Source organism: Vavraia culicis (assembly GCF_000192795.1).
Source record: "Vavraia culicis subsp. floridensis unplaced genomic scaffold supercont1.21, whole genome shotgun sequence".
NCBI classification, from domain to species: domain Eukaryota; kingdom Fungi; phylum Microsporidia; family Pleistophoridae; genus Vavraia; species Vavraia culicis.
Window position 1 is genome coordinate 81,390 of NW_007360624.1, and position 13,082 is coordinate 94,471.

A 13,082-nucleotide genomic window follows, 5' to 3' on the forward strand; every position below is an offset into this window, starting at 1 on the left:
ATTGGCATGAACTTGCTGTAATGTGTGTATTAGACCAAGAGTTTATCAAAAGACAATAATTACCGGTAAAATGGCCAAATGATGATCAAACTAATTTTTTAAACCTATTGTACCATTTAATCAAATCTTGCCTCGCCGAATTGCGTAGGATCGACGTATCTCTTCTCCTCTTTGATCTCATCTATCTCTTTTATATCATTTTCGCTCAATTTAATTTTTTTCATGTTGTCTCCCAGTCGCTCCGGTTTGGACGTCTTGTTGATCACCACCACGTTTTTGTCCAGAAGATAGTTTATAATCACCGATGCTACCGAACAATTATATTTTCTGGCAATGTCAGTGATGGCCTTTCCCTTTCCCTGGTTTATGTCCGGAATGCACCTTAGCGACGAATATGCAGTTATCACAATGTTGTTCATCTCACACAATTTGAGTAAATTGGTCTGCCTGAGGAACGGATGCATTTCTATTTGTAGACAAACTGGTTGGATTTTGCAGAACGACAGCAAACATTCCATGTTTTTGCGGCCAAAATTGCAGACTCCGATTGATCTTGTCTTTCCAGTCTCAACAAGTCGCTCCATGTCACCCCACAACTTCTTCAAATTGAATTCTTTCAGAACTACCTTTTTGTCTTCTCCCGTTATTTCTTCAAAATTGCGATCAGGCTTCGCAGACACAGGCCAATGGACCAGGTAGAGATCTAAGTAGTCCAACCGTAAATTTTTCAGGGTCGTTTCAATTGCTAGGTCAACATTGTCGTGATAAGTGTTCCAAATTTTTGAGGTAATGAATAGCTCGTCCCTTGTAACAATTTCTTTTTTAAGAACTTCGCTCATTGCTTCACCAATGTCCTTCTCATTTCCGTATATGTGTGCCAAATCGAAGTGCCTGTATCCCTCCTGAATGGCGGCCTGAATCATAGTTCGAATGGAATCTTTGCCGAGCAACTGCCATGTCCCAAATCCAATGGCTGGTATTTGCTCTTCGTTGTTTAAAGGATAACTTTTCACAATTTTGTCTGTCATGCCCAGGGTTAACTGAGCTGAAACATTAAAAGGTAATAAATATTCAATGTGAGACGTGTTTCACAACAAAATGATCAAGAATGATCGACACGAAGAGCTTAATTAAATGCAATACTCTCCTAGGACACATAAGAAATGCGTTCAGAATCAGTGATGAGTTGGTTTTAGTATAATCTATTCTGGTACATGCATCGGATGCGTTGATAGATTAGTGGGCAACACGTGTCCAACCATTTCTTCGACTACAGCGATAGTCGTGGAGACACGACCATGACAGGTTTACAGCCCCATAACAGTGTTCAACTCAAATAACAAATATCGATGTACATCTAATTATCAGGTTTTTTTGGTTCGATGGCACCCAAAACACTTTTTTGTCTTAAGCTCGCAGGCCTTTTCTTCGCTGAAACTATGCTAGGAATGAACTCCAAAACGATTTGGTGCATGTGATGCGCCTTAACTATGAAAGTGTGTTACGCAGTTTTGAACTACTCCACTGCACTTCTCACTGCTTCAAAAAATATTAACGAACGCCCCTCATGAACAAAGTAAATAGCGAGGAGCTCGTTGTCATCAGACATATGCTCCAAAGTGGGATTCGTTTGGATGAAAGACGGGCTCACGAGCACCGAAGTTATAAGACAAGAGAAGACAACCTACCACTTTACGATGCTAATGTAAGCGTGTCACTGGGCAATTCGGAGCTGACACTATACTTCAGATACAGCGAAACAAGCAGGATTGTAGAAACTGATATGCAAGATAGTATCAGTTTTGACAACTTTTTTGTCATAAAAGATAGATTATACAAATTATTTGATGTGTTCAAGCTCGGTTGCATTGTTGAATACAAGGTAATTCGCGACGATGGAAGTTTGCTGAGCCTGTTCTACAGCGCTTTTGACAGAATTTTGCGCAGTATTAAATTACCGTATATATGCGATAATTACGAGTTTGTGAAAGATAAAAATGACAATCTTGTGTTTAAGACAGCTAATTCAGATTATTTTGTGAAGATGGATAGCGTGAATGCGATTACATATGGGCTTATAGATGACTTTTGTATCATCGACCCTACATTCGTGGAGGAACAAGCTTCTGATGCTGTTCTGACCGTGCTACACCAGGGTGATACAATGAATGGCCTTTATTTATTTTCAGAGCATGGTATTGCCTTGGAAACGCTCAACAGGTTCCTGGAGAATGATCTGTTGCCGAAATAAAAGCGTATACATTAGATACTGGTAACCGGTCACGGATAGGGCGAGCCAAAATGGTTTAGAAATTTACTAAACGACAGAATGAAATATTCAGGGCTTGAAAACTTTTTCTGAAAATTGTCTCGTAACAATTTTAACAGGTTAAATAATACGTTAAACAACGAAAGTACTTTTAATATCTCGCACAGATAACCTTATGGACCAAAAGACATGCCCACTACTTTTCTAAGATCGATAGCATTTCCTCGATAATCTCTATTTCTCTGTTGTCTACACCTTCAATTTCAAATTCGAACTTCTTATTGATGAGATCACACAATTCATTGTCCATGTAAATGCCCTCGTGTACGGTATCAAACAGCTTCATACTGTTTTCATAGTTAAACGTGATGATCTCGCTCGATTCTCTGATGTCATCGTTTAGTTTGTTTATGTCACTCCTGATACTCACAACTTTCTCATAATTCTTGTTCAATTCGGGGTCCTCAACCGTTGTCTTGTAGGTCTCGTACAAATGCTTCGTTCTCTCATGCTTCAGTTCAATGTCACGGTACGCAGTTGGTTGTATATTTATGTACTCTTCAATATTTTGGATAACCTTTTGAGTAAAAGGAATTAGCTGTCCTAGCAACGCCTTCTTTTTTTGCTCTGCCAGCATTGTGGGGATTAAAGTCTTTGGTGCAATGTTTATCTTTTCTATCTTTGGAACACTTGCCAACAAAGAATTCAGATTGACCAAGCTGTTTATTGCTGTAGACAGCACCATCACCAGGGGAGTAAAAAAAACAATTTAAAACACGGCCACTCGTACAAGACTAAAATGACTTGCAGCTAGGTATCGTGCCACTGCTTTTGTTCATATTATTGGCAGAATGCCTACAGCTGTCTTTCTGTAGCTATTTCTCTTTTTATGTGCTACATTCATCCTTATGATTTAACTCGGAACCATCTATAACGCTTCGTCTGAAAATCGCTATACCGATGTTAAACAAATCACAAGAATGCAGCCTACCGTTTAGCATCTCATTGAGCACTTCGCGTCAACTTTTTTGGTGAAAACCATCATTTGTAGTAATCCCGGTATTTCGTACATCTCAGCCATTATTTGTGGTTAATATATCAACGTGCCATAAATAAGTCGGTGGATGGTGCATACTCGCAAATAAACAAAGGACCATTGCGATCAACAAACAGATAACTCAGGGCATTTAGGCTCAATTTATCTGAAATGTTTGTGTACATGTCATTAAAAGAAAAAAAAATTGCGGCAGCCATGGGTAAACAAATTGATGAGTCGAGCATAACAAGCATAGTGCTAGAAAATGAGAGCTTTAGGATCAGCGCAGAGACATTCAGAGACATACTGCTGAGAGTAAAAAGGAAAAGAGAAATAGAGGAGAGCGAGACGTCCGAGCTGATCAAATGCATCATTACCAACGCAGAGGACTGGAAGATAAATGAAATAATGGTGGTGCTGAAGGAGAATCTCACAAACATAAATTGGATCAAGGTTTTTGAGCTGTTTGATGACAAGAAATTTACCATTGATAGCTTGCGCTCGTTCAATAGAATATTGGAATGCTGGAAATGCATTAATGGTGAGAATACGTTTCCTTACAGAATATTCTTCAAGGTGTGGAACAACAAAGAAACACAGGAAGAATTTTTGAACTATTTTATTGAAAGTAGAGAGGAGAACCTCAGGGTTTACAACAATGTTTTTCTCACACGGATAATCACGCCTGAGGACCTGAAGAGGGACAAAGTGAAAGATGATATCAATCTTGAAAGCCACTTCAACTGCCTCGAGTTCTTTAAGATTCTGAAGGATCTTAACCAGGAAGAGATGATCAAGAGAATCTGCATGATATCAAATGATTGGGTGTTTCTTGGGTTGTCGTCTGTGTTCCCGTTTTGCTCTAAAGTCTTTGACGATCTCTTCATCCAATTTTTGAAGAAAGAGCGGGTTCTTTTTCTGAGCGTTATATTTCGCAACAGCCCGGCTCTCCTCATCAGAAAGCTTGCTGAGGCAAGAGACAAGGGCTTCTCGCTCAATAAGCTGCTGGATATAATTCTGGAGCTGAAGATACTGCCCGCAATATTGGAAATAATGAATCCATCGTTCTTTTGCTACGAAATTTTGATACTCAGCTCGAGAAGAGATCATTTAAATCTGTCTATATGGATAACCAACGCTTTTAAGCTCAAAAAGGATGTTTTTGCAAGTTCTCTGATAGGCTATATTATTGAGAAGTTTACTCGTGCGGAACAGCAACTGAAAAACGGCATAAAATTGGACGAAGATGCAACGGCAGAGAAGACCCTGTATCCTCTTACCTTTGAGATTGCGCTTAACATCTTGCAAACGCTGGAAATGTTATCCAATTCATTCAACAGAGATGTACTTCAGAGTTTCAATCGGTTAAAGATGGTTTTACCCTTAGAGCTGAAAAATATAACGGAGAAGAAACTGTCTTTGGAGCAACAAAGTAATGATTTTATCACTTCTGTGGTAAGTGGAACACGCACAGTAGATCAGGCAACAGAAATAATACAGAACCTGGTGAATGGGAACCTGAACGAAAGAGAGCTCGCAATGAAAATATTTAGTACCATGCTGGATAACTACCACAACTTCCACAGGATTAGCTCCTCAAAAACACTAGCGTTCTTATTCGGCAGGTTGATCGAAAAGCGGCTCTTCCCCAAGTTTTACATGCAAAAGGCACTTAGAATAATCGCCAACCTTCTGAAGAATGTGTCGTCCAAAGAGTTCAGGTTTGCACTACACACCTTGTCTATGTTCTGTGATGGCCAGCGAAAAGGTGAATTCGATGCTTTTTTCGAGGAAATTTCCAAAATAGACAAGGTTAAGGAATTTTTGTTGGAAAGAAAGAAGAACTATGTGTTGGAGGATGATGCCATCGATGAAATAGGATATGATAATTTTATGGATCTTTTCTTTACACCACTAAACGGCGACATCATTGTCAAGCTGTATATGGAACTCAAAGAGGATCAGATCGAGAATGTTTTTTTGAAGACTTTGAAGTACCTGATGAGCGACAATATTCTGAACGAACGGGGAATCGATCTTGATGAGATTATAATAAAGACACGGGAAGTGGAGAGTGGCTGCATCAAAAATATCGATATTATGATCGAAAACGATATCAAAAATGAGGAACATATCACCAAGCGAATAAATTTCTTCGACAACAATAGCAGCATGTGCTCGATGAACGACAATCCTCAGCGTGTCAATCAGGTCTACCAGAGCTACCTCGAGCAGGTGAACTTTTCCATGGATAACACCAATTTGCAACACTTCCTGCGCTACTTTTTTGAGAAAAAGATATTTGAAACCAACAACCACTTCCTTTTGTTGAAATATTTTGATTATTTTGGAGAGGATTTTTACCACCTTTTCTGCGGCTTGGTATTTGAAATGTTTCGGTACCTCAACAAGTACAGAATTGATAACGAGATGCGGTTCGCCAAGTCTCTTGGTCAATTTTTTGGAAAGTTTACCATAGGAATGAACCGTTTGTATGCGTTGGATGTGTTCAACATGAAAGAGTATATAATTGGCTGTGTAGAACGCAAACGAATATTCTTCTGTGTGATTTTCATGGTCTATTTCATTAGGCAAGGAAAGTTTGGTCTGGTCTTCAAACCAAGGAATCCGTACATAATGAACTTGATTTACCTGCTCAACGAGATCTGTGAATATTCGAAGGATCAGCTCAAAGAAGAGATTGAGAGTCTGTTTGCCGAGCTGAAGTTAACACACATAAAACAGACGAGCATGCTTGTGAATCATGTTAGCATGGACAATACGACGGTAGTGTTTCTTGACAGCTACAACCTAGGTCATTTCGATAAGGTCCATTCAAAGGTGGTTTCTATGGGAATAGATTTCAGTATCAGAGAAGTTACGTTTCCGCTGATGGAGCGGATCATGAACATCTCGTTGAAAACGATGAATTTCTTGTTCAGAAGAAGGAAGGATAAGAAAGATGAGTATGTATACGAGTATAAAAGGAATTTTATGATCAACCTGATAGGCAATTTGACGGTAGTTTGTTCGTTGGAACCGATGTGTGCGGCAATCATTGGAAATGTGCCATACTTTCTCAAGATGGCTGGTTTGGAGGTAGAAAACGAGAGAGTGCATGCTGTGGCAAGAAACAACATCGACAAATGCAATAATATAATAAGGAATGCCATAGTAACAAAGGTGCTTGAAGACTTGGAGCGAGGGTCGGGCACAAAGACGAGCCACAGCGATCTACATATGTTGCAAATAGCTCCTGATGTTGAACCCACACACATTGAGCCGATAAAACAGACCGAGTATCAGGAGGTGAAAGAGAAGCTCTCGAAGATACAGAAAAAGCAGCCTGATAAGAAGTTGGAGCATATTTTGGGAAAATGGGGCGTAATTCTGAGAGAACTAGAGGGATACATAAATTTAGATGGTAGGAGCAGCGAGAATGAGGACAGAGAGATAGATGAACAGAAGGCACCTCTTTCTTTGATCGAAGAGATTGTTCTGTACATTGTGAATTCAACAAATCCTGATATGCTCGCCGAAAATATGTGCCAAAATATTATATCGTTCCTCTTAAGAACGAATGACGAGGTAAACATGGAGCTTATGTTCTACTTCCTCAAGAGATTATTCAGTTTTTCGTTTAAGTGCCAGTGCGAAGTGTCATCTTGGCTTATCTACTCTAACGATGACAGGAAGTTTAACATCAAGCTGTATGTCGGTTTTATCAAGCACAACCTGATTAGATTGCAAGAGCTTGACCAGTATTTTTCGCAGAAAATCAGGGACGATCGGTACTTAAATTTTATTGTGGCTCTACTCAACCAGCTTAATATGCCATATGAATTTATAAACACCATAGAAGCGATATCGAAGTTGAACGAAGAAAAGTATGAGAGCCGAATTTATAACATGCTTAAAGAGGTTAGTAACATCACCTTCTACAATCACAAGGAGTTATCTGGTTCTAATCTGTTCGATGAATACGTCAAAATCATGAAATATTCCTTCAGTCCTGAGAAGTACTTTGGAACATTCTTTAATGTTCTTAACGAAAAGGTGAAGGAGCCCCGGTCTTTCATTGTGAAGTGCTTCATAATTTCGTGGGACCATTTTGTAAGATTTTACAAAATACCGAGCGGGTTTAAAAATCTTAAAATCAATTGCTTGCCTATGCTACTGAGGGAGTACAATCCAAACTTGGGCATGGAGGTTGCCCTTGAACTGTTCTTCAATTCATTGGATCGAAAAAATTTTCTGTTCCAGAAGATGTTTTTGCAATTCCTTGGAACGAGCGGAAGCATCACGCTCGAGGTTTTACATCTGTTAGTGCCCAGGAACGCACCACATTTCTGCCTCAATTTCATAAAACTCTGTAAATACTTTATCACCGACTTCGTACAAATGAAAAGGGAGGGCAGTTGTTTTGATGGTTTTAAGATCTGTAAGGAGCTTTTGTATCCGTTGAAATACTACCGTGAAGAATGCAATTTAATTCTGAGTGAAATCCAGGACTTTTTCAAACATATTGAAATTTTGACCAGAGAAAACGATGTAAATGAGACTGCTGGAACCAAGAGCGCAGTTTCTGGCGGCGTAACAGAAAATGCGGCACAAAAGAAAGCAAGCGCTAGACAAACAGACGTGTTTATACAGAGGAATATAAATTATAGCCTATTTTACGATATCGGAGATTTTTTCAACAACAGGTTGAGAAACAACAATTTTGTAATGCTCAAAAACCTGTTCAACAAGAGGAAACGCCGAATTTACAGCAAATCATACGATTTTTCCACGATAGACAACACCTATAAATCAATCATAAATTATTCAGGCGATAACTTGGTCAACATTCTGCTCATGAACAGTGTACGAAAGGATGTAGCTATAACGGCACTTGTAGATAATCTTTCGGATGAAAATCCGCAGGGCTACGAAGAAAACTGCAGGGCCTTGCTTTGTCTTTCAGAAAACGATGATTGGTCTGAGAATCTACTCGGTTTAATCTTCTACAGAGTGCTTGGAAGTAATCCACCATACTTGCTTGCGAAGGTTTGCAAGGAACTGATGTGTAAAGAAAACGCGAAGATTGGTAGCGGTGTAAAGGAAAGGGTGAGTGATGTTGTTAAAGGTGTCAACTAAGTAGATATTTATATTTTCAATAAACGCTGACCATTAGTAGGTATTTATTGTCCGTAGATGAGCAATTCCTTACTCAACTCTTCTGCTCACTCATTACACTGAGGTCCGTTACAATGATTGTCATTACCGTGTACTCCTTTTTTCGATCCAATACGTGTTTTGCATCCTGGCACGGTACTGATGGTGTGTTAGGCACAGATGATTAGTTTTGTTCAGCATCGGTGTGAGAGATACGCCGGTCTGAACACGGATATGAGGGCGAATAACCTTGGTAGTGTTAATTAGCATTTCTGCCAACTGTGACATACGTTAGCAGTGCACAAGGTTTGATTGGCCCGTTACTCCAACGTAGAACAGCCCATTAAAATGTTATATACGGTACAATTCCCTAGTATTATTAGAAACGTGCATTTAACTCCTTCTAGCATAGATTGGTACAATTTCAGCAATAAAGCTATGCTTAACCGCACCATAAATGTTATGAACTGCAAACGCGTGAACACGGTCAGTTCAAGCGAGATAGACATGAGCATTGTCCAGGTGTCGTGATATGAAAAGATAAATAAATTACATTCAGCAAGAATGAATGTAAGAATGAGCTGGTTTTATTTACTATTTGATTTTAATCAAAAGTTCGTCTACAGTTCGATGAATTGCACCTGCACTCAAAGCGTACTGCCCCTTTGCTAAGGTTGTAATCATACGAAAGCTCTTCATTCTTTGTTATTATTCTCTTAGCGCAGATAATTATACGCGATGCGGTGCCACAAATCACCTTCGTTGCGTAGCAATTCGGCTCACAGCTATGATTTATGTACTTGGCAAGGTTTCCCACCACCGTAGCATCAAGGATAATCTTACTATTCTTTCTAAACATATAAATTCTGTCTTGATAGACTCTTTCTCTCCTATCGGCCTCCTCATCGCCGATTAACTCTCCCGTGTATTCTATTATAGGCTCATCTTTGTCGTACAAACGAGTGCTAAACAGACCATAACCTTCCACTGCACTCTTAGACAACCGTGGACGACCGTGTCTGAGATGTGTGACGAGGTGAGTCAGAGTTGGATTCATTTTAATTGCGTTTGACGAAGAACATGATATGATATCGGATGAATATTCCAGTTTTTCGTTTAAGAAGCGTTTCATTTCTTCTATATTGGCATCGAAAAGATCGCTCGTAAGTATACCAGGTCTATTTCTACATTTCTCCATAAAGTACGTGTATACTCTTCTATCTAATCCAAACAGCTGTTCTAAGGACATGTCTCCTACACCAGACTCCTTTCCATACATCTTACACAGCATGCTGGTTCTTACTATCTCATCATTCAGATATAGGTAATCTCCTCGTCGTTCCAAAAAATCCTCGTTAATGATCACGCCGTACCACTCTTCGCTGTAATAAACGTAGTTATTGTACCTCAATCCCGTATTAATGCCAACATATGGGAATTGATACGTAATCCTGTGTTTAAAACATGTGGGCACGGTTAAATCACATACCAGCACAGTCTTCAAACATCGAATATGGAAATAGTTCTTCTTGCAAAATACACACTTAACAGTGGCCCCTATTTTCCTGCAACCGAAGCATTTCTCACCATCTCCAATCATTTGAGAACCTTCTGCGGTATTTCCTTCGTTCGGTTCATCACCTGGTAGAAACGATGGCAGTTTATCCGATGAGATTGTTGGAAAGTCTGATGAGTATGCCGTGCCTGCATTTTCATGGAGATTTCCAAATGCAGAGTCGATAAATAGAGCTTTTCCAATCTTTATGTTCCTTTTTCTGTTACTTTTCAGTATTTGAATTTTGCATTTTTCGTAGATTAATTTCCATTCTTTGCACAGCGTGCATTCATAGCGAGGCAGCGATTCGAGCCTGATGTACACCTCCCGAGTGATATTCTCGCACTCTCTGTGCAGCCATCGTGTGCACATATCACAGTGCACCATCTCAACAGAATAATCGTTGGTATCGTATTCTTGACGGCATTTGGGACAGTAATGGCTAGGTAAAATTTCTAATTGTGTTAATTGTGGGTACGGCTCCTCATTGTCGTCTACATGTTCTGTCAACTCAGTATAGATACGCTCTGGAAAATCGTATGTTCGCTCCATTTTTATAATGTTTTTGAGTATATTATGGTCAATTTTTTTCGTTCTTTTGTTTGTCACACCGTTTGTTCCGCTCTGTTTACAGTGATTCAATTGCAGCGCAGGATTATTTTCACGATCATTGTAGTAAAACCACTGAAAAACCATGATGGGTCTCATTTTTGCTTTTTTATGAGGTAAATGGCATGATAATTGCCACACACACCATTTCGCCGCACAGCTCTTTACGATCTGTATTGCAAGTGGTGTGACTATGGCACTAGAAGTTCTTTAGAAGAGAAAATTTTCACAGAACATCATGACTGTTCCTCAAAAAGCACCAAGTTCATTGCACTTGCATGTACGCAATGTTGTACGGTACACAAAAACGCTCACTGTAGAATATCCCTAATCTGTTAATTAACTCGTTTCTCTTCGTTTCTACGAATGAAAGGTGAAACTCAGGTCCAAGTATAAATTTGTTAAAGTTTTAATTTTATGGCAAAAAAAGTTGTAGAAACCAAAAAATAATCTTATTTGCTTTTTGTAGTCGAATACACAATTGATCAATGTTCTACCGCGATGTACTACGTTTGTCCAATGGCACAGGTTAGTCAGAAAGCAATTTTAGTAGGTGTAGCTGTTCAAACAGAAGCTTTTATTTAATTTTAGTGTGTAGGGATGCTAATTCTAACACTATAGATTTCACTATTATGCTCTAACTGCCATATCTGCGAGCAATACTTTATGATAGCTGTCAGGATCCAACAAATCTCATCTTAGGAAGGTATCATCTTGCATCAACCCGCCTATTCTATCGTTTTATTCATAGTTTTGATTTTTTCAATCCTTGTAGTACTAAGAACAATAATGGCTGTCATGATAGATAGATCGTGTCAAGAAATTAGTTTAACAGTCACCTCACAACACTACGTGGGCAATCTCTCTGACGCGCCGAATTCCTACATAGCCTTTTATACTTTAGGCACATTTATAATTTTCACAGCCATTACGACCATAATTCGCCATAAAGAGGTGATGATATTTAGAAATCTTACTGTTGAGGCATTCTGAGAATCACACCCACCAAAAATGACTCCCTTTTGACACTTGCCAATCTAGTACAATCATTCTCAGTGAGCTTAGGTTCTCATGGCTCCATTTAACACTACTCCAATTATTGGTACTGAAATATAAAAATTTACTTATACAGCCATTCTTAGATCTATGATCCTTAAATTAATAATTGTACACAACTATTTGAAGTGGTTTGTCTTGTTGATCCTGCTCATTACTCTGCTTTCATTTTCGATTTCTTTTTCACTCAACACCCTCTTCGGATTCAATATAGCCTTTTTCAAATCGTAGATTTTTTTCCGATCGCTTATTAAATCACCGAACGACCTACAAGTCTTGTAAAACGGCAAAGGCTTTTTGACTTTCTCTTTTCTGTATAATTTTCTGTATATTTTCTTTCTCTTTGACGGACAGCAGCTTGTTCTCAGCACGTCCGTTATCCCCGATATTTCGTAATCAATCGACAATATCTCTTCGTTGAGTTTCTGCTGCTCGTTTTTTAAACTCAACAATTTGTCGATGTAACTGAATTCCAGATACGCACGTTTAAGCTTTTCCAGTGTGCTTGCCTCGCTTCTTCTAGTTTTTCTTCCGGGCACATTTGTTCTTTTCCTAAAACATAAATACGCATCATAGTCATCGTTTCCTATGACCTTCACCGTTCTCTTCGAGTAGTAATTCGTTATTCTCTCTTTAACTTCGCTGTTTTCCAGTTTTTCGTATTCTTTGGTTCCGATTGCCCTAATAACATTTTGAAAGTCTGCCATTTCTATTTTTTCATGTTCTAAAAACCTGCGATCCTCCTCTTGCAACACGTACTCATTGGAAACATCGCTTTCATACTTGATATACTTTTCTGGCGGCCTGTACTCGCCATATTCCCTGATTTTATCGGTGCTAACCGTGATATTCGGTATAACTATATTTCCTTTACCACTCTCCAGCAGCTTTTTCAGATGAATTTCTTTTTCTTCGTCCTGTTCTACACCCGTTTTCAAGTTTGTGTGCACGTAGTCAAGGAGCAAGGACTGATCAAGCTCGTCTGCGTAATACACCATGTGCTGTCTATTCGTTTCTAGTTTTTTATTTCGTATTCTTTTAGAAAACATGTGGCCTTCTTTATTATTATTTTTTTAAATCTACCACACTTTAAAAAATTTTATGCTTTGTGCTAGCACAAGGAAAAAATGAAAATAAGCAAAACAGGAATGAAAATACAAACAAAATGAAAAGAACAAATTGGTGAATTTTCCAAAGAATAAATTAAAAACTTTTTAATTAAATCACGAAAAGCAGTGACGTGTAAGTATGAACGGTATGAAGCCCCCATAAAAATAAAATGAAGGGTTCAAGGGTAAGCCAACGGCAAGCATTCAAGTTTTTGTAAGTTATTATGGTAGAAATACATCTCTGCTTTGAATAAATATTCTTGCAAAAGAATTGCTCAGAAATTCGGATAA

General features: G+C 38.8%; 6 protein-coding genes across 6 annotated transcripts; 2 read left to right on the plus strand and 4 right to left on the minus strand.

Moving 5' to 3' along the window:
- Positions 1-116: 116 nt before the first annotated feature.
- On the minus strand, positions 117-1,028 carry VCUG_01409 (uncharacterized protein; the record flags this gene model as incomplete). Its single annotated transcript, XM_008076236.1, has 1 exon — positions 117-1,028. The coding sequence occupies one exon, from the start codon at positions 1,026-1,028 to the stop codon at positions 117-119; it is 912 nt and encodes a 303-aa protein (XP_008074427.1).
- Positions 1,029-1,567: 539 nt separating this feature from the next.
- Positions 1,568-2,967, plus strand: VCUG_01410 (uncharacterized protein; the record flags this gene model as incomplete). The annotated part of the gene is made up of 1 exon (XM_008076237.1): positions 1,568-2,967. The coding sequence occupies one exon, from the start codon at positions 1,568-1,570 to the stop codon at positions 2,249-2,251; it is 684 nt and encodes a 227-aa protein (XP_008074428.1). The 3' UTR covers positions 2,252-2,967.
- On the minus strand, positions 2,416-3,083 carry VCUG_01411 (uncharacterized protein). Its single transcript, XM_008076238.1, has one exon. It carries the CDS (start codon positions 3,012-3,014, stop codon positions 2,466-2,468), a length of 549 nt encoding a protein of 182 aa, XP_008074429.1. The 5' UTR covers positions 3,015-3,083; the 3' UTR covers positions 2,416-2,465.
- A 393-nt stretch (positions 3,084-3,476) lies between these two features.
- Positions 3,477-8,486, plus strand: VCUG_01412 (uncharacterized protein; the record flags this gene model as incomplete). The annotated part of the gene is made up of 1 exon (XM_008076239.1): positions 3,477-8,486. One exon carries the CDS (start codon positions 3,477-3,479, stop codon positions 8,442-8,444), a length of 4,968 nt encoding a protein of 1,655 aa, XP_008074430.1. The 3' UTR covers positions 8,445-8,486.
- Positions 8,487-9,066: 580 nt separating this feature from the next.
- On the minus strand, positions 9,067-10,713 carry VCUG_01413 (uncharacterized protein; the record flags this gene model as incomplete). The annotated part of the gene is made up of 1 exon (XM_008076240.1): positions 9,067-10,713. The coding sequence occupies one exon, from the start codon at positions 10,711-10,713 to the stop codon at positions 9,067-9,069; it is 1,647 nt and encodes a 548-aa protein (XP_008074431.1).
- Positions 10,714-11,733: 1,020 nt separating this feature from the next.
- On the minus strand, positions 11,734-12,731 carry VCUG_01414 (uncharacterized protein; the record flags this gene model as incomplete). The annotated part of the gene is made up of 1 exon (XM_008076241.1): positions 11,734-12,731. The coding sequence occupies one exon, from the start codon at positions 12,729-12,731 to the stop codon at positions 11,802-11,804; it is 930 nt and encodes a 309-aa protein (XP_008074432.1). The 3' UTR covers positions 11,734-11,801.
- Between the last annotated feature and the right edge of the window lie 351 nt (positions 12,732-13,082).